Source organism: Arachis hypogaea, chromosome 12 (genome assembly GCF_003086295.3).
Source record: "Arachis hypogaea cultivar Tifrunner chromosome 12, arahy.Tifrunner.gnm2.J5K5, whole genome shotgun sequence".
Taxonomy (NCBI): Eukaryota; Viridiplantae; Streptophyta; class Magnoliopsida; order Fabales; family Fabaceae; genus Arachis; species Arachis hypogaea.
This window is the reverse complement of record NC_092047.1, coordinates 104530834-104551031: the sequence shown is the minus strand read 5'-3', so window position 1 is coordinate 104551031 and position 20198 is coordinate 104530834. Positions and strand designations below refer to the sequence as shown.

General features: G+C 32.7%; 2 protein-coding genes and 1 non-coding gene across 3 annotated transcripts; all 3 read right to left on the bottom strand.

Annotated features, from left to right (window-relative positions):
- Positions 1-385: 385 nt before the first annotated feature.
- On the bottom strand, positions 386-5617 carry LOC112728005 (acyl-coenzyme A oxidase 4, peroxisomal). The gene is made up of 12 exons (XM_025777970.3): positions 5407-5617; positions 4701-4805; positions 4356-4462; positions 4118-4195; positions 3915-4038; positions 3721-3794; positions 3362-3421; positions 3104-3213; positions 2297-2456; positions 1294-1542; positions 989-1081; positions 386-743 (listed from the first exon to the last, which is right to left on the bottom strand). Exons 1-12 carry the CDS (start codon positions 5432-5434, stop codon positions 612-614), a joined length of 1320 nt encoding a protein of 439 aa, XP_025633755.1. The 5' UTR covers positions 5435-5617; the 3' UTR covers positions 386-611.
- Positions 5618-9738: 4121 nt separating this feature from the next.
- On the bottom strand, positions 9739-9811 carry TRNAA-AGC (transfer RNA alanine (anticodon AGC)). The gene has a single exon. It is a non-coding gene; the product is annotated as a tRNA-Ala (tRNA).
- A 1170-nt stretch (positions 9812-10981) lies between these two features.
- Positions 10982-13424, bottom strand: LOC112728004 (selT-like protein). Its single transcript, XM_025777969.3, has 4 exons — positions 13017-13424; positions 12777-12850; positions 11917-12232; positions 10982-11317 (listed from the first exon to the last, which is right to left on the bottom strand). Exons 1-4 carry the CDS (start codon positions 13212-13214, stop codon positions 11216-11218), a joined length of 690 nt encoding a protein of 229 aa, XP_025633754.1. The 5' UTR covers positions 13215-13424; the 3' UTR covers positions 10982-11215.
- Between the last annotated feature and the right edge of the window lie 6774 nt (positions 13425-20198).

Below are 20198 nucleotides of genomic sequence, written 5' to 3'. Positions count from 1 at the left end.
ACAATCCCAAAATCTCATTAGATTATTGAATATTGTAATTTTCATGACCCACGAGTTAAGAACGCATATGGTTAGGATTGGTATGTTATAAACCCTTAGATAAAGTTTGGTTAAGTTTTAGTTCAAAAATCAACCCATGGATATGATTAGAATTTGGTCTAAACCCTACCTATTGCCATTGCCACCCCTCGGTCGATGGTTGCCGCAGCAAAATATTTATTTTTTCAATTTTAGGACCCTTCCTTCAGTTAGGTTCACATCATGGTAAACATCCTTTGTGGTCCATCCACTAGTTTGTCTTAAAACCATGAAGAAATCAAGCTATGGGAGAGGCCGAAAGGGCCTTCAACTACGAGATTAGTCAATGAATGTGACAATTTGCAAATACCAAACCAGTTCCCCTATATTGTAGGGCAGTGCCCCGGAATTCCACAATAGAGAGCACATCTACGATCCAATGACATCAATAATACGTGTCTAGGATTTCTTTTTTTCACTGTGCCGTGGCTTATACGAACATTTTTCATAATTATTGAAACCTTGTTTTATCAAATACAAAGCATTGAACAAACACATTGACAAAGTTTAACAAGGAACAACTTTTATATTTTTCACAATCGGCTTCTCTTTTGGGCAATAACAGGCTTAAAGCTAGCAAAACCAGTAACTTCCCTGCCAGTAACCAAAGTGTTGATGTCATATGTACCTTCATACGTATAAATAGGTTCTATATCGCAGAATGCCTGCAACAAAATGAAAACAAGCCAAATATTTAGTTGGAACTTAGAGTGCTACTAGACAATACTATTTATTCTCTTTTTTAATTCAACTATATTAATTCTAACTCAATTACATAACTTAATAAAGCTTCCACTACAGAATGGAGCAAAGAGCATTTTGATCATTATAAAGTTCCCATCTTTAACTCATTCATTACATTAGAATGTAGTTTCAACATAAGAAATCTTGAATCAAGAACTATGCATACCTTGGCGACAAGAAAATCGGCCAATATTCCATTGCCACCAAGTAATTCTCGTCCCAGAGCAGCTGTTTCTCTTGCTCTCAAGGTGATCCATGACTGAAAAGATATGCCAATATTCATTAACATGCTTCAATCAATCCGATTGCAAGGTATACAGATCAACTCCCAAACTTGAGTATGGGATTCTTGTAGGGGTTTATCAGGCTTTGGTATCTCCAATCACAATAGCGAACTTTTGTCGTATGCTTACTTGGTTTAAAATTTAGGGAGAGCAGAAAGAAGTTACAAAATGAATCATAAGAAATTACCTTGGCCAAGCTTGCATGTCCAGGAGTCATTTTACCACTCTCGTACAATTTGCAAAGGCGCCAACCAACGAGAAACATGGCTTGAACATTGCTAAGCATCTGAACAAGTTTCTGTTGGTTGATCTGGAAAGCTGCTAATGGTGCTCCAAACTGTTTCCTCTCCTTTAAATACCTATGACATATATCATAGATTCCCATGGATATGCCAATTGGTTGCCAAGCAACCATTACACGTGAGACAGCAAGTACCTGTTTTAAGGGAGCCAAAACAAATGAGCAACATCTAACTCATGGGGTTGCAACTGCATATAGTTCAGTATGCATAGAGAAAGATACTCTATATATCACTTTTACTTTGTTATTTCCAGTACATGTGAAGCAACAAAAGTATTCATCAAGAAACAAATATATGATTTCATCTGACGCATGGGGAAGTAACTTGCTTGCATAAGAAAAATAAACTATTTGTGATTAACAATGGAATTAATTCCAATGTCTGATCAGTCTACAATCTCATAATTACGCCATTTAAATTTTCTGGTTTCATAAATCCAGTATTAATGGAGGATAACAGAAAATAAAAAATTATTATTTTGACTCAATTAATGAATGTCAACTTTTAAATTTTCGCTTGAATTAAGATAATGATATAAATGTATTGTAGCTATGGAAGTTAACAAGTTACAAACTTCCCTGGACAGAAATAATTACTCTCTTTAATTACATTACTAATTTATTCTCTCATTCATTAATTTGGGGATATGAATGGGAAGAAAACAGTAATATTATATTAATTTGCTAAGTGGACACTTATTTGAGAACTAAGGGAGTAACACCTAATGAAATTGCATAGAACTACAATAGTATAGCAGCTGCCTAAAAAGATAACAGGAACCAAGAATGAAATATATATAATGCTTCACTCAAGTAATATAAGTTTCATCAACAATACCTATATATGGAATTATTAAAAGAACAATCCAGAAACACCACATAATCACACCTTGTTTGTGTCTTGAAAAGAGTTGACCCCTGTTAATCTGTCCTCATCAGGGATAAAAACTTTCTTCATAACAATGTCTCCATTTTGAACAATCCTGAGTCCAATTTTATTCTCTATTTTGGTGACGGTTAAACCAGGTGCATCCTTTTTTACAATATATCTGAATGTTTAGGTACAAACATGTAAAAAGATGTCATGTGACGCTGAATACATGAGGATAAATTAAAAAAAAAAAAAAAAAAAAAAAAAAAAAAAAAAAGGCCTGAGGGCATATATATTAGTAGGACTTTCAGGTCTATTAACATATAGTGGAGACTGATTTAAACTTTCATTTTGACACCGACATCCTTCTCTGCTCATGTATAATATTGATGATTAAGATGAAACATTATTTACAAGAAAGATGATAATTTAAAAAGGGTACTAACTTTATGTTTCGATAAATATGATCATTCATGTCAAATCTGATAGTCAATATTTACTCCATTGATATGGTTAACTACTCCCATTTGATATGCTCCCTATAATGCTTTCATAGGCTATATTAGTGACATTTAAGCCTATTAACACGTTATTGTCAGTAATTAAACTTCTGTCTTGACCTAGACACATTCTTCAATTGTCCTTTTGTGTATGTCTGAACTTTATATGTCGCAACAAGCATGCATTCAGTTAACATTCTAAGTTAAATCATTGCACTGATTCCCTCTCGTTTTTTTTTTTTTTTCTTTGGTCTTCTGCAGCCTTTATATTAAATACAATGTACACATTTTTCAAACAATGAAGGTAAGGATAAATATCAAATACCCATTTATCTGATTTGTAGAGGTATTCCTAGCAAAGATAACCAATATATCAGCAAACGTACTGTTTCCTATCCACCGCTTTTGGCCATCTAGGATCCAACCTCCTTCAACCTGATCATTTCAAAACAAACCAACACTATACTATCAGCATTATTGAACTACAGTATAATTGAAATATGATTGATTAAAAATCAAAGAGATGCTAATGCATCTTCCTTGAGAAGCAATTGGTAAACAAGTTGTACACAAGGTATCACACCTTTGTTGCTGTAGTCTTCAAAGCACTGGCATCACTTCCATAGTCGGGCTCAGTCAAACCCTAATGTTAAGAAAATAACTTATCTCAGAAGCGTAAACTCAGCACAATGACAATGTTTTAATTACCACAGTAATTACATAGCAAGGGAAATAATTCAAATCGTGGCATTGTAACAATAGGAATCATGGGGAATAGCTAAAGACTTTATTATTTTTCTTGTTAAAAAAACTCTATATTTCACCATATATATATATTATATCAGTATGTTGAGTGCAAGAAGCACCCAAAGCAATACACCCATGCTTGCTCTTCTCCGTTCTACAAATTCAACAGATGAAATACCAAGGAAGTCAACTTACCCAGCATCCTATAGTTTGAAACTGTGCCAAAGAAGGTAGATACTTTTGCTTCTGGGCTTCTGATCCACACAATGCTAATATAACAATTGATCAAAATTATAAAATATGAGCACAGGAACAATTGGCAGAAAACAGTCCAATATAAATTAAACAATAAATATTAGAAACTTGTCAAAGAAAGATAAGTGCTTTACCAATAGTAAGCATTGCTAAGGATGAATGAACCAAAATAAAAGTTGAACAGCTTGCATCAACTCTTGCAACTTCAGCAGTACCTACAGCACTACCAAGAATAGAAAGGCCAGGACAACCATAGCCCTGGGAATAAAAGCTTGCTAAGAACTCCATTCACCATTTGTAGTATCCAAAAACATATACAGAGAAGTACAAAGAAAACCTTGATTGTTCCACCAGCGAGACGCAATGCAGCAAGTTTTGGTATACACTGAAATGGGAACTTGGCCTTTTCCCAGTACTAGAAGAAACAAAAACAAGACAAAACAACAAATAAAAATCAAATTAACAGAATCAAGATAGTGAGCTTTGATAAGGAAAGAGAAAACGTAATGGGAAGAAGAAGAAATTCACATGGTAATCATTTCCATCTAAAGAGAAAAAGCATCACAGAAACATACCTCAGTCATTACTGGTGCAATTTCTTTTTCCATACATTCTCTTACTTTCTTCCTAACTGCCTGCTCCTCTGGTGTCAATAAGTCATCGAATTGAAAATAATCTGAAGCTGTAATTTTCAAACAACATGACAGATAAAAATGGAAGTGAGTTCCTGAAGCATATCTCATTTCAGTCAAAATAATTAAATAATTACAAAAATATAATCTTACCAAGTTGTGAAATATGAAAGAATAACTAAGTTACAGAACAAAACTAAACTATATGCAATGACCTAATCCAGCTAAAGCTTCAAAAGCAACCTGATTCCTTATACAATGACCTAACCTATCACATAAATTTCTTACCACAAGGAGGAAATACAGACGCTGGTGTTGCTTGTGGAAATGCATTAGAAACATCCAGTGGCGGTAAATTGAAATAGGACGGCATCGCCCTTTTGCTAGAATCATCTGAAAGAATAAAAAACTGTTCATTCAATTGCAGTAAACCAGTGGACAGACTATCTAACAAAATCAGAATAATCATATGATAAGGTGTAAGTCATCAGCATAAACCAAAGCAAAGTATACATAATTTTTAGTAAATATCAAATACACCAATCAAATCAAAATTCATACATTTTCAATTGCTTGCGAAGGAACACACTAACATACTGTTCTTCTACAAGAAAATTAAATTAAAAATTTTGACAAAATACATACCAAGGTAATCCCTTCCAAAACCAGACAGTGTTTTTATTTGTTAATATTTAATTTACCTTTCCATACCACGAATTGAACTCTACCAACGTAAACGTGAATTTAGGTTAGCTTAATTATGTTATCCCAAAATGTTTACTGCTATAATCAAAATCTGAGCTTTATTTATTACGAAGAAAGACCAGCAAAAATATCTTAGAACAATAATAAAATCAAATCATGTAAATAATCCAGATATTATGATCTGAAAAACGAGATCACGAATGAAGCTGAAAATCAGAGTGATCCGAACTCGGTGAAATAGCGCACGGAACATATATAAGGAAATGGAACGTTGAAGGAAGAAGCAAACCTTGATTGGAAGAAGAGTGGATTGCCATGGTGGAGATGCGAAGGTGAAAGGGAAATGGAAGTAGAAGAAGTGAACAAGAGTGATGGGAAGAAGAAAAATAAAAAATGCAATTAGTTTACTTGTTTTTGTTTATTAACAAATAGAGAAAAATGGAGGGAACGGCACGCAACTCAATGTGGTATCCACCTTCCACGTCATTAATACTGGTTTGGATTATTATAAGGCTACTAGTCCTACAATCTTTTACCCACACTAGCGCCTACTTGGATTTTTGTCGGTTAACCAAAAAGTGCCATGTGGTTTTGTCCAAAGTTTGACTCTCTAATTTTTTGCTAATAATGGTTTAGACTTTAAGGTAATTAGTTATTGTATCAGTAAAATTTATTATTTTTTATATTAATTAATTTTTAATATTTGAAAGTATATATTAAAAATATATAGATGAATTATTAAATTAAAAAAATTAAATTAATAATTAAAAATAATAGTCAAAAACAATAAATTCTATTGATCTATACATATTTTTTTTATTATATTGCTATTACACTATTAATACATTACAAAAAATAATTAATAGGATAAATGACATAAATAAATCAAATGAATTCTAATATTACACTAATATTCTAAAATAAAATAGTTTATATGTATGTCTTGTTTTGGTAATAAAATTATGTAATTGAAGCTACTTAATTCGATTTACAAGAATTCTATGTAAATTGAATGCATTTTATTTGATTTAGCTAGTGTTACAACAAGTCTATGTAAATCGAATTCATTTTATTCGATTTAGTAAGAATTAGTGTTCGTGACATAATTCGAAACAAGTTGTTTTGATTTACTTCTTTTGATGCACCCAAAGTAAATCGAATCTAATTGATTCGATTTACTAATACACAGTTGTAACTGTATAAATCGAATTAAATTAATTCGATTTACAAAGGAATATATTCTATATAAATACGATCAGAACGTTAGGTATTTATTAGAGTGGAATTCACAATGGCTAGTTTAGATAGTTTTTTAGTTTTTGTGCATCCCAGAGGGACAATTAAGGAAAAAATGAAAGAGGGAATAAAATTGACTGCATGGCATGAAACGAGTGGAGAAGTTATTTATAGAATTTCAATTTCTGTTGTTCGAGATGGGGTGAAGTACAACTCTTTTGTAATAGACAGTGATGATGATTTGCAAGTTTTGTTTCACTGTCATCGTCAGTTTTTCGAGGTGAGAACCCATGAATTATTGGCCAAGTTTGGGGATGTGGTCTCTAGTTTAGTAGCAATGTAGAATCGAATTGGAATAATTAATCAAAAGCAATGACAGTAGCCTCTAGTCCAACCTCTGTTATTGCCTCTTCATATGTGCTTGTAATTGCACCTGCGGCAATTTTAGTGGCATCTTTGTCCTTCGCATCTGATCTAAACCGCGATGATAATATAGAAATTGGTGATAATCGATCTTTCGATGAGTTTGTTATTGTGATGGCAGATATTCCTGTTATGATCTAGTTTCTCGGGAGGTTGGAGAACCAAATGCCGTGAAAGATGTACTGCAGGATGATGATAATGTGGAGCCTGCCATTATTGATGAGGATAGCGATGATGATCTAGGAAGGAGTATTTCATTTGGGAGTGATGGAGCATCAAGCTCGGGAACTCAGTAATACCCCCTACACTTTTCGACTTTAGATTTGGAGGCTATGACACAGCATGGGTTCCCGGATGTAGAATCTGACTTTGAACCTCTAGTGCACTATAAGGCATCCATGTGAACTGTTAAAGAGAAATTATTTATAAAGATCATAATTCGACATTAAAAATCAGACTAACTGACGTTCAATAAAACTACAGTAATACTCACATTCTTGACCTGCAGTAAATCTATCCTCAACCTCCAATGCGCCACTCTAGGCCCTTTCGCTCAATGTTGGATAATATCCTGACCACTTGCCATGAGATACATTAGTTCAACAATGGTAATATATGGAAAACATATTTAATTAACATAACATATTTACACATAAGTACCTCGATGCCAACGGCCATTGAAATGCGTCAAACCTATGAGGCTTTAAACTCAAGAAACACCAGAAGATCCATGACTGAAGGAGCTACAGTGGACCAACCAACTTTACGATGTTTCTGTTAGCCACACGCACATGCATCAATATAACCACGCAAGAGCAGCAGGCCTCCAATTGTATCTGCCCATATTCTCTAACCTAGCTACGTACGGTAGCCTCTGGATGTGAAGATGTGTACCAGACTTGTTCCCAACAAGATGAGTTGATAATAACATCATGATATACGCCCTCGCATACCTCCTCACTGTTTCCTCGTCTGCGTCCTAAGGAAGCTCACTGAATATATCCTACATCTAAGTACAACTCATAGTGAACTTGTCGATATAGTCCGCAGGAGGTAAGACACTCAATAGCTCCTCGAACCAAGTCCATGCAAGTCGGCCACCTTCAATGTACCTCTCAAAGTCCGTCAGACATCCACTAACATAGTCACTGTCAGTCGGGAGGTCTAACTGGTATGCTACATCCTATAGCGTAATTGTGCATTCTCCGAACGACATATGAAAAGTATGCGTTTTCGGACGCTATCCTCTACGAATACACTGACTAATGGCTCATCCAACCTAAGCCAGTAGTCGTTGAGTCTTATAAGATGGTATAATTCGGCCATTTGCAAGTACGATATGATCCTATCGTATAGGGACATACCTTGTTGGTAATACATCAGGCGAGCTGCATAATGATAAAAAAAAATATTTTCTAAGAACCATAATAATTAACAATACAATACAATACATTAAATGAATTTTAAATTATGCATGTCCTATTGGAATAAATATCAATAGCCAAAATTATCATCTTAGAATACATTAACCGTATTCATAAAAATTAAATCCTCACTAAATCTAAATTTACCAAACACAAGCAATACTGAAAAAAATTAATATAAAATATAAAACAATTGTTGCTGACATTTTTAACTTAAATAACTTTTAAGAAAACTTCTAGTCACTAGTCATTCTAACATTTATAATTTAAAAATTTTAACAATTTTTAATCACTACTCTAACTAATATTTGTAGTTTTAAAATTCTAAGAAAATTCTAAGTCACTATTGTAACTAACATTTATACCTAAGTTTAAAAATTCTAACTAACGATTATAATCAAATACTCTAAGGCTCTAAGCGACTTAATATTGCTAACATTTCTAATCTATCTCAAAGAAAAAAAATTATTTACTAACCTTTTCATTGATGCTACGAGCAATATGAACAACTCCGTCCAAACAGTAAATACGATCCAGATCATCTTTCATATTCGCAGTTTCGAATCTTATCGTGTTAGAACCTCACTTTTCTCAAATTTCTCTAAAGTATGGACCTCATTCTCCTTTTCTTTTCTTTCTCTTCTTATACATTGTATTTTTTTTTCCTTCTATTCTCTTCATCTAAATATATTATTTCTTTTCTTTTTTTTCTCTTCTCTTTTCATCTTTTTTTTTCTCTCTCTTCTTCTTTTCATGATGATTTTATTTTCTATTTCTTATTTCTAAATTCTATTCTTTTTCAAATGTTCATCTATTTAGATACCAAAAAAATCTCTTTTTATTTTATTTGTTTTGTTTAAATATGTCATTAATAAAATATTTTATTCAAAAAAATTAGATTTTAAGTTGAATTATATAACATTATAAAAAAATAGCATAGAAAAAATAAAAAAAAATAGTTAAAAAATACAATTATATTAAACCATAAAAAAATTTTAATTAAATAATATAGAAGAATAATACATAAATTTTAATCAAACAAAAAAAAACTTGGCTGAATAACATATAAGTTGTTTTAAATGGTGCGAACTTTTTAGTTGAATAACACAAAAAAAAAAACATACAAATTTTAATTGAAAAATATAAAAATTTTAGTCGAATAATATAAAAATGTAACTTAAATAGCACATGTCATAAAACTTTTGTGCTTTATCGTAAAAAGATTTATGTATTTTCTTCTTATATTTTCCTTCAAAAAGTTATTTGTTTATCTTTAAAACATTTTGTATTGATAGTCGTAAAATTTCTATATTTATTGTCAATAAATTTTTGTATTTATCATTCAAAATAATAAGTTAATATAAATTTTAAAAGTGAAAAGAAATATTTAACCTTAGAATAATTTATAGAAAGTGCAAGATTAAGGTAAAAAACTAAAAATTGGTAGTCCTCAATCCACATCAAGTTTTGGGCCAAATTGGATTGGATAAACATGAAAAGAAACGTGTCAACAAAAGAAGCAGAAAAATATTAAAAAATGGAGATGCGGGGTATCGATCCCCGTACCTCTCGCATGCTAAGCGAGCGCTCTACCATCTGAGCTACATCCCCGTGTTGCAATTTTCTTTGCCACTTATTAAAATTGTTATTTAAAATTGAGCAGTTAAAATAAGCATTTACTTTGTTCCCTTCTGGTTTCAGATTCTCTTGAAGAATACTAAACTGCTAGCATAATTTATTATTTTTGACTCGTAGTTAGTCAGCAATATTTAATATGTTGTTAGATTGTTAGACTAAAGGAGTTAGGACTCTTCCTAATTTCCTTGTATTGATTGAACTCTGCCTATGGCTTCTAGTTTTACCTGTTGCTAAATGCTGAGAGGCTTGTCTTTAGATGAGAAACATTGCTACATATTCTCTATGATGCCGTTAGATGGTTCTGCTAGGGAACCAAGCCAACTAATTGAAAAAGGGGCTTATTATAAAAAAAAATCCATTATCTTAGTTTTTTGAATTTCAAAACTAAAAATAAAAGTTGGTATGAGTTGACTATAGTTATAGTTGGTTTTCTAAACTTTTTTTAAAGATAATAGTCTTATTTGTGCAATAGATGTTCAAGAACGATTATAATTATGCAAATTTGAGGGACTATTTTGACTGTTAACTCAATTAGGATGTGTATATCAATTCCATGTGAGTATATAGTATTTTTAAGATTAGGAAAGATTTAAAACGTTCAAGTGATTCAATATCAACTCCAGAAACTCATTCCAAATAACTTTTTGGCACTTGTTTGAAAAGTTGTTTTTTTTTTTAATTTTTAGTGTGTCTAACAAATTTTTAATAGTAAAAAAAAATATTAGAAAATAAAAAACATCTTTTTAAAAAAAATTATCATTTACATTTTTTTTAAAATATCTTTTTTACTTTAAAAAAATATCTTAAGATAAAAATATATTTTTATATTATATTCAAACATAATTAATAGATAAAAAAAATTTATTACAAAAAATATCCAAACATCAAATAACATTTCTTTTTTTATAAAATCTTTTAAAAAATTCACTTAATTTAAAAAAAAAAAAAACCCACTCAAATAAATTCTTAATTTTATTATGGTTAAAACTTCCATGTTCAAAACAGCTTTTTATAAAGTTAACTGAAATAACTATTGAAGTTGCAATCACCAAAGAGTGCATATCTGACTGCATATACTAACAAGTTTTGTAACGGGGAGGGTTCAAAACTGAGAACATATTATAAAAAGTTGAAAACTACGTGAAAAACTAAAACCAATGATTTCTGATTATTCTGAATCAATTATTTGCCTTAGAGGCTTACAGTGTATACATAACACAAATTACAAAAAGACTAAAAAAATTATGATCTCTGTAGCATTCAGTTAGCATCCAGTTTGTATGCTCGAATTCGTGTCTGGAAACTTTGTTGAACCTAACATCTTTTCTGGTACCTCCGGCAATCCGCTACCTGACGGTCTTACGGCCAGACAGAACCTTAAATACCGTTGACGTATCGTGGATTCGCTATTCTTCTGCTAACAAGGTCCCTCAACTCAATTTCACCAGGGAACCTCTTCTGCTGCAGCTTGGAGAAAATCTAAGATGTTCAAAGAAACAAGATCATCATGGAAAGTATGAGAAGTTTAATATGCTATGAACTTAACTGCTTTCATAGTTCTATATTACTTGATGTGTTTCCTGTTAGCATTAGCAGCTACAGATTACATGCAATCATCGTTAACAATCGCATTATCCCCCTATTGATTCCTAACAAAACTATCACCAGTTTAAAATTCGTTCATAGGAAATGAAAACCTCTAGCAAGGTTATCAAACTGGTTAGTTAACTCATAAGTCTCCAAATTGAGTTCACGAATCAAGTTTGCTAAGTTTTATGAGTTTAGATGAGTTATCGAGTTTGATTCGCTTGAACTTCAGCATAGTCCTTGAGAACTAAAAATGTTGGGTCAAGTTAGTCCTTTCTGATAAGAAGCATTTGTAAGAGACTAATCTATTCCTGCATAGAACCGATTTGACCCACAATTTTTACTTTAAGGAACTATGCCGGAGGTTTTCAGTCCTCGTGGACAAATTCGTTCTAGTGATGCTTTGTTCCGGTACCAACCACGGACTTTTACACTAAATTAATACTAATTAATTTGAAGCACTAAGCATAAGTCCATGACCAAGGACTTACCAAGTCACCATTGCAATATACTTCAAAAGCACCAGAACTCTGTAAGAAAGACTGAAGGAAGTTCCCGAGAAGCCAAATGCTTGCCATGCTTCCAAACCTGTTGGCACGCAAAGAATAGTACCATGGTGGAGGAGTTATTCCCAACCTTGGGAATATCTGCTCTCCTGCAGATATTGTTATAATAAGTCCGAGTTGCACCACCGGTACTACTTTGCTGAGAAGTCGCTTCGGAAGTGGAGCGGGATAGTTAGCCAAAACAACATTGATCCCAGGGAATTCTGCCTCCAACATGTTCTTAACCGTTACTGCATTTCCCCTACGGAAAAGGTCATGAATATTACACACCAAAAGGTTAAGGTTTAGGACTTGTTATGCTTTAAAAAATGTGGATTCCACAAATTAAACTAATTATCAATGAATGCAGCTCCTAACAAAACTTGGTTAAGAACATCAGATCCAAAATCCAAAGTTTAGTCCGTTTTGTGATCATTTACATTTGTTAGATTTTCACATTCTCATGGAGATTCTAATGCCACAAAAAAAGAAATAAGAATTTTAATACACTTCAAAGATGTCAAAATGAGAACAGGGTTTTCCGTCTAATTGTTCAAATAACCACTAAACAAATAAATCTAACTTAGGGACAAGTAATTTCCAATGGATGTTGTGATTCTAATAAATAAATAATTAACACTAAACCTCATCAAGACTTTCCTTAATTTAGCTGCCAAAAACAGTGATATCTACACACAATTTTATTCCAAAAGACCCACATATATTAAATTAGAACTCATCATCCATCAACTAAATTAAAAAAGTAAGATCAAATAAAATAAAGAGCTACTAGAAATTGGACAAACTTGTAGGAACATGAAGTGCAGAAGTCAATGTTTACAGCGTTGCCAACACCAATTGGGCCAATACCACTCTGTTTCTGCATTTTGAATAAGAAAAAAAAAACAGCATATCAGAAAAATCTTTTACAGAATAAAAACAAAAAAGAACAAAACTTTGCATGACCCATATAAACAAAATAGTAAATTTAGAACTGGGAAATTGAGGGGTGCAAATGAAGAAAATAAAAAATGAAAAAAGAGAACCTGGGTAGGGAATTCGAGGAGGGGTTCCTGAATATGGGTGGTGGTTTGAGGGTTATTAGGTTGAGTTGAAGGGGGGTGGTGGTGGTGGTGGTGATGTGATGTTGGTTTAGAAGGCGGTGGAGGAGAGAAGAGGTTGAAAACATCTGAGAAGAACAAGAAGATTGGTAACCCAACAAGGAGAATTTGGGTTCGATCCATGATTGCAAACAGAGGAAGAGAGAGAAAGAGAGAAACAGAATGTGATGATCTAACAAGTGGTGTTTTGTTTTGGTGTTTTTGTGAAATTGTCTTAGCTAACACCCTCGCAGCCCAAACGAGGTAAATTGTCTTTCGGAGTTTTATATGTTGCCACTGTTGAAGCGGATTTTAACCGCCGGCTAATTTTTCTTTTTTTCGAAAACTCATGTTTGAGTGCCATTAAGTTAACGTGATTAATAAATTTTTAATAGTAAAAATAAAAATATAAAAAAAATTATTAAAAAATAAAAAATATCTTTTAAAAAAAATATAATTTACATATTTTTAAAATATATGTTTTAAAAAATATATAATTTATATATAATAAATAAAATTTTTTATGTGAAATATTTAAATATAAAATTATTTTAATTTTTTTTATAAAATTTTCTAAAAATTTAACTTAAAAAAAATATTTTTTAAAAACTCAACCAAACAAATTTTTAAATTTAATGTATTTTATCATGATGTGAAATTAGATATCAACAAATTAGATGATCAAATTTTAAAATATATAAATCTAATTCTCATATTTGTAATTTTTAATTTTTTTAAATACGTAAATCTACAGCTCAGATTTATATTCCATTTACCGACTTGTGTTTCATTAAATTTTAAAATTTCAACCTCCATAAAATCTAAGGATCAAATTTTTCTAATAATTTTACTACTGTTGTAAAATAAATAAAAGATATATTAAATATAAAATAAAGATGTATAAATAGAAGACTCTAACATTAATATAATTAGCTCAATAATGATTTATATATATATAAAGATAGAAAGAAGTATTAAAAATAAAGAGAGAGAGAATTGTATTTGTTTATTGTTACTGTGTATAAAGCCTAAGTTCGTTCCTCTATTTATACAAGTTCAAGATTCACTTTTTCAAAGGTTGGAAAGCATGCACCGCACATTCTTTAATACCTGTACTTTCCAATAGTACTTGAATGGAGGAAAGAATAATGCTGAGTAGACATTGAATGGATATGGACATCCATATCGTAACACTCCCCTTGGATGTCCATTTAGGATTATGCCTCGTTAAAACCTTACTAAAGAAAATCCAATGGGAAAAAAACTTTAGTGAAGGAAAAAGAGTACAATATCCTTTGTGATGGGGACTGCCTCATTAAAAACCTTGTCAAGAAAAACCCAATGGGAAAAAAACCTGACCAAGAAAAAAAGAGTACAGTCTCCCCCTCTTGCCGACATCATTTAATGTCTCGAAATCGGCGCATCCCAATCTCATGTACTAATCTTTCAAAGGAGGATTTTGGGAGTGACTTTGTAAATAAATCTGGCAGATTGTCACTTGAGCGGATCTGTTGGACATCAATTGTCCCTTGATTTTGAAGATCATGAGTGAAGAAGAATTTGGGAGAAATATGCTTTGTTCTATCACCTTTGATGTATCCACCCTTAAGTTGAGCAATGCATGTTGTATTATCTTCAAACAGGACAGTTGGAGCTATCTTATGATCAATCAGTCCACATGATGACAGAATATATTGAATCAGACTCCTCAGCCAAAAACACTCGCGACTAGCTTCATGAATCGCCAGTATTTCAGCATGATTAGAGGATGTTGCAGCAATCGTCTGTTTCGTGGACCTCCAAGATATAGCTGTACCACCATATGTGAACAGGTATCCTGTTTGAGATCTCCCTTTATGTGGATCAGACAAGTATCCGACATCTGCATAGCCAACTAGTTGTGACTTGGATCCATAGGGATAAAACAATCCCATATCAACCGTCCCATGAAGATAACGAAAGATTTGTTTGATTCCACTCCAATGTCTTCTGGTTGGAGAGGAACTATATCTTGCTAGTAAATTCACAGCGAATGATATATCGGGTTGCGTATTATTAGCAAGATACATTAGCGCTCCAATGACACTAAGATATGGTACTTCAGGACCAAGGATATCTTCATTTTCTTCTTTAGGGCGGAATTGATCCTTTTTCACATACAAAGATCTTACGATCATTGGGGTACTCAAGGGATGTGACTTATCCATATAAAATCTTTTTAAGATCTTTTCTGTGTATGTTGTTTGATGAATGAAGATCCCGTCTTTTATATGCTCGATCTGCAGGCCGAGACAAAATTTAGTCTTTCCAAGATCTTTCATCTCAAACTCTTCTTTTAGAGTTTTTATAATTATTGGAATCTCTTCAGGAGTCCCAATGATATTTAAATCATCAACGTACACAGCAATTACAATGAATCCAGATGCAGTTTTCTTTATGAAAACACACGGGCATATATCATCATTCTTGAAACCTTTTTTGCCAGATACTCAGTAAGACGATTATACCACATTCGTTCAGATTGCTTTAGACCATATAAAGATCTTTGTAATTTGACTGAGTATAACCCTTGCAAATATTCATTGGATGGTTTAGATATCTTTAGTCCTTCAGGGACTTTCATATAGATATCCCGATCTAATGAGCCGTATAAATAGGCTGTTACCACATCCATTAAATGCGTATGCAGTTTATGATATGCAGATAAACTGACCAAATAACGCAATGTTATCGCATCCACTACAGGGGAATACGTTTCTTCATAATCTATACAGGGCCTTTGTGAAAAACCTTGTGCCACAAGTCGGGCTTTATAGCATACAACTTCATTTTTCTCATTTCGTTTTCTCACAAATACCCACCGGTATCCAACAGGTTTTACATCTTTTGGTGTACGGACTACAGGTCCAAAGACTTCACGTTTAGCAAGTGAGTCTAACTCAGCCTTCATGGCTTCTTTCCATTTTGGCCAATCATTCCTTTGTCGACATTCTTCGACTGATCTTGGCTCAAGATCCTTACTTTCATGCATGATATTTAATGCCACATTATATGCAAATATTTCATTGACAATTGTCTTATTTCGGTCCCATTTCTCTCCTGTAAAGACATAATTTATCGAGATCTCATCATTTTCACAATTTTCAGGTACCTGAACGTCTTCTGGCGTTAAAATGATATCAGAATTTTGGACAACTGCAGGTGTCTTTACTATGTCTTTTTCAACAGGAATAATATTAACCTCTTTTCTCTTTTGAGGATTTTTGTCTTTGGAACCGACAGGCCTGCCACGCTTCTGGCGTGAATTTGCTTCAGTGGCTACTTGTCCTACTGGGACATCAATTCGAATTGGAGCATTTTTCGCTGGTATATACGACTTGGTTATCCTCTTTGTATCGGAAAATGCATCAGGCAATTCATTTGCTATTCTTTGCAAATGTATAATCTTTTGAACTTCTAGTTCACATTGCCCTGATCGAGGATCTAAATGCATCAACGATGATGCATTCCAATTAAGTTCCTTTTCAGGAAGCTTATTCTCTCCCCCTAATGTTAGAAACTTTGATTCATCAAAATGACAATCAGCAAACCGGGCTTTAAATACATCTCCAGTTTGTATCTCAAGATACCTCACTATAGAGGGAGAATCATATCCAACATATATCCCCAATTTTCTTTGGGGTCCCATTTTGGTGCGATTAGGTGGTGCAATGGGAACATATATCGCACACCCAAATATTCTTAAATGGGAAACATTTGGCTGCTGGTCAAAAGCTAATTGCATAGGAGAGAACTGATGATAACTTGTTGGCCTCAAACGAATAAGTGCTGCGGCATGTAAAACAGCATGCCCCCAAACCGAGGTTGGGAGATTTGTTCTCATAAGTAAGGGTCTAGCAATTAATTGAAGGCGTTTAATAAGTGATTCTGCTAACCCATTTTGTGTGTGAACATAAGCTACTGGATGTTCAACACTTATTCCATTAGCCATACAATAAGCATCAAAAGCTTGTGAAGTAAATTCACCAGCATTATCAAGACGAATTGCTTTAATTGGATTTTCTGGAAATTGTGCTTTTAATCAAATAATTTGAGCCAGTAACCTTGCAAACGCCAGGTTGCGAGAAGATAATAAGCACACATGTGACCATCTTGAAGATGCGTCTATTAGGACCATAAAATATCTAAAAGATTCACATGGTGGATGAATAGGTCCACATATATCACCTTGAATCATTTCTAGGAATTCAGGGGACTCAAATCTAATCTTTGCTGGTGATGGCCTTAATATTAACTTTCCCTGAGAACATGCAGCACAACAAAATTCACAAGTTTTAAGAATCTTCTGGTTCTTTAGTGAATGTCCATGGGAGTTTTCAATAATTCTCCGCATCATGGTTGTTCCCGGATTACCCAATCTATCATGCCAAGTTATGAATTCATTTGGTCTAATAAACTTCTGGTTTACAGTGGCATGTGAATCAATTGCACTAATCTTGGTATAATACAACCCAGATGAAAGTGAGGGTAATTTTTCTAATATAACTTTCTTATTTGAATCATGAGTTGTGATACATAAATACTCATGATTTCCCTCATTCATTGTCTCAACATGATATCTATTTCGGCAGATATCTTTGAAACTCAACAAGTTCCTCAGGGACTTGGTAGATAGTAATGCATTATTTATTATAAATTTTGTTCCTCCAGGAAACAAAATTATAGCTCTTCCGGAGCCTTCTATCACATTGCCTGAGCCAATAATAGTATTAACATATTCATCTTTTGGCACAAGATAGGTAAAATATATATCACTTTTGAGAATGGTGTGCGAACTTGCACTATCCGCACGGCATACATCTTCATTATATATCTTTGCCATTTTCTTCAAAGACAAATAATAAAAATGAATAGTATGCACAGTTAAATTGAATACTTGATCGGAATTATTTTTCTAAGAAACACTGTTCAAAATAATGTCATATACTAAAATTTTATTTTAAAATTTGACACATTTAATAATTTCAAAATTCATAAACATTAATATTTCATTATTTATATACGTCACATTTGAAACTTAAATACATGGAAAATAAAACTTAACAATAAGTTCTTTACATTATTTATTTACATGAATGTTTAACAATCTCTCACATTAAACTATTCCATCATTGATCAAATGACCAATATTTCCTTCAGGATCCTCAAAGAAATCAGATACATCATAATGAGTGGTGGAATTTTCAGCATCATTTGAAACGAAATTCGACTCTTTTCCCTTGTCGTCCTTTTTCAAAGATGCCTGGTAAAGATCGACTAGGTGCCTTGGGGTACGACAGGTATGTGACCAATGGCCCTTTCCACCACAACGGAAACACTTATCATCTGTTGATTTATTCTGCCCGATATTTCTTTCTTTATCCCACTTCTGGTGAGATCCTTTCTTTTGAATATAATTCTTTTTCCTTCCATAATTTTTCTTGTTATTAAAACCTTGCCATTTACCTCTTCTGGGGTAATTTGCCGCATTTACTTCAGGAAATGGGGCGGCGCCAGCTGGGCGCGCTTCATGATTTTTCAAGAGCAACTCATTGTTGCGTTCAGCAACAAGAAGGCAAGAAATTAACTCAGAATATTTTTTAAATCATTTTTCTCGATACTGCTTCTGCAAGAGCACATTCGAGGCATGGAAGGTTGAGAAAGTTTTCTCCAACATATCATGATCAGTTATCTTTTCCCCACATAATTTCATTCGTGAGCTGATACGAAACATTGCAGAATTATATTCATTTATGGATTTAAAATCTTGTAAACGCAAGTGCGTCCATTCATATCGGGCTTGAGGAAGTATCACCGTTTTCTGATGATTATACCTTTCTTCAAGGTCCTTCCAAAGATCTGCAGGATCTTTTAATGTGAGATATTCATTTTTCAACCCTTCGTTAAGATGACGACGAAGGAAAATCATGGCTTTGGCTTTATCCTTCTAGGATGCATTATTTTCAGCCTTAATGGTATCTCCAAGATCCATTGAATCAAGATGAATTTCAGCATCTAGTATCCATGATAAATAATTGTTTCCAAATATATCAAGAGAATTGAATTCGAGATGAGAGAGTTTCGACATAATGAAAATTTGTTACCTGAGTCTTCCTAAAAATTTGATCAGAGTCTCGTACTGATAACGTGTTGTAAAATAAATAAAAGATATATTAAATATAAAATAAAGATGTATAAATAGAAGACTCTAGCATTAATATAATTAGCTCAATAATGATTTATATATATAATAATATTATATGTTGTAGTGTGTATATATATATAAAGATAGAAAGAAGTATTAAAAGTAAAGAGAAAGAGAATTACATTTGTTTATTGTTACTGTGTATAAAACCTAAGTTCATTCCTCTATTTATACAAGTTCAAGGTTCACTTTTTCAAATGTTGAAAAGCATGTAGCGCACATTCTTTAATGTTTGTACTTTCCAATAGTACTTGAACGGAGGAAAAAATAATACTGAGTAGACATTGAATGGATATGGACGTAACAACTACTTTTTTAAATTTGATTCTCAAATTTGTTAATATTCATATTTAAAAAAACACACCAAATTATCTTCACAAGATATTATACATAATATTCTTTCATCTTTAAAAGTTCAGCCCATTTTCAACAGTAGTAAAAATAATTGCGTGAGTTTCTACCCTTTTTTTTCTTTTTCTTTTCCAAAGTCGAATGGTCCCACCTGCCTAAATTAATTTGCATATGGTGTGCTAGAGTGGGTGAATTGTAAGTGTAATTTTGTGATTTATCTATATATCTTATTATCATATACTAACAATTTGTTTGAGTGAATTATTTTTTACAATTCGTCTCAGTGTATTCACATAATAATATTCACGCACCCTACACATTTGCACATTCAATTCAACACAGAAATTTTATCTACTATTAACTTCAACAAAGTCTAGATCTGAGGTACACATATTACAAGGCAAATATAATTGCTAATTTGCTACTAGATTAAGGCCTTGTGGGCCTATAAATGATACTTTCAACATGTATTTCAAGTATGGATTTAGGGCTTTAGGCCATATGTGGGAAACCTTATGACCTTATTCCAAAAA

Excerpts from the sequence above, each read along its gene's own strand:
- LOC112728005 (XM_025777970.3), bottom strand. The coding sequence starts at position 5,434 with ATGGCAATCCACTCTTCTTCCAATCAAG. Across the intron at positions 4,196-4,355 it reads TTGCACCAGTAATGACTGAG|TACTGGGAAAAGGCCAAGTT; the intron begins GTATGTTTCTGT and ends TGTTTCTTCTAG. Across the intron at positions 1,082-1,293 it reads GACATGCAAGCTTGGCCAAG|TCATGGATCACCTTGAGAGC; the intron begins GTAATTTCTTAT and ends ATATCTTTTCAG.
- LOC112728004 (XM_025777969.3), bottom strand. The coding sequence starts at position 13,214 with ATGGATCGAACCCAAATTCTCCTTGTTGGGTTACCAATCTTCTTGTTC. Across the intron at positions 12,851-13,016 it reads TCCTCGAATTCCCTACCCAG|AAACAGAGTGGTATTGGCCC; the intron begins GTTCTCTTTTTT and ends TTCAAAATGCAG. Across the intron at positions 12,233-12,776 it reads TGCACTTCATGTTCCTACAA|GGGAAATGCAGTAACGGTTA; the intron begins GTTTGTCCAATT and ends CCTTTTCCGTAG.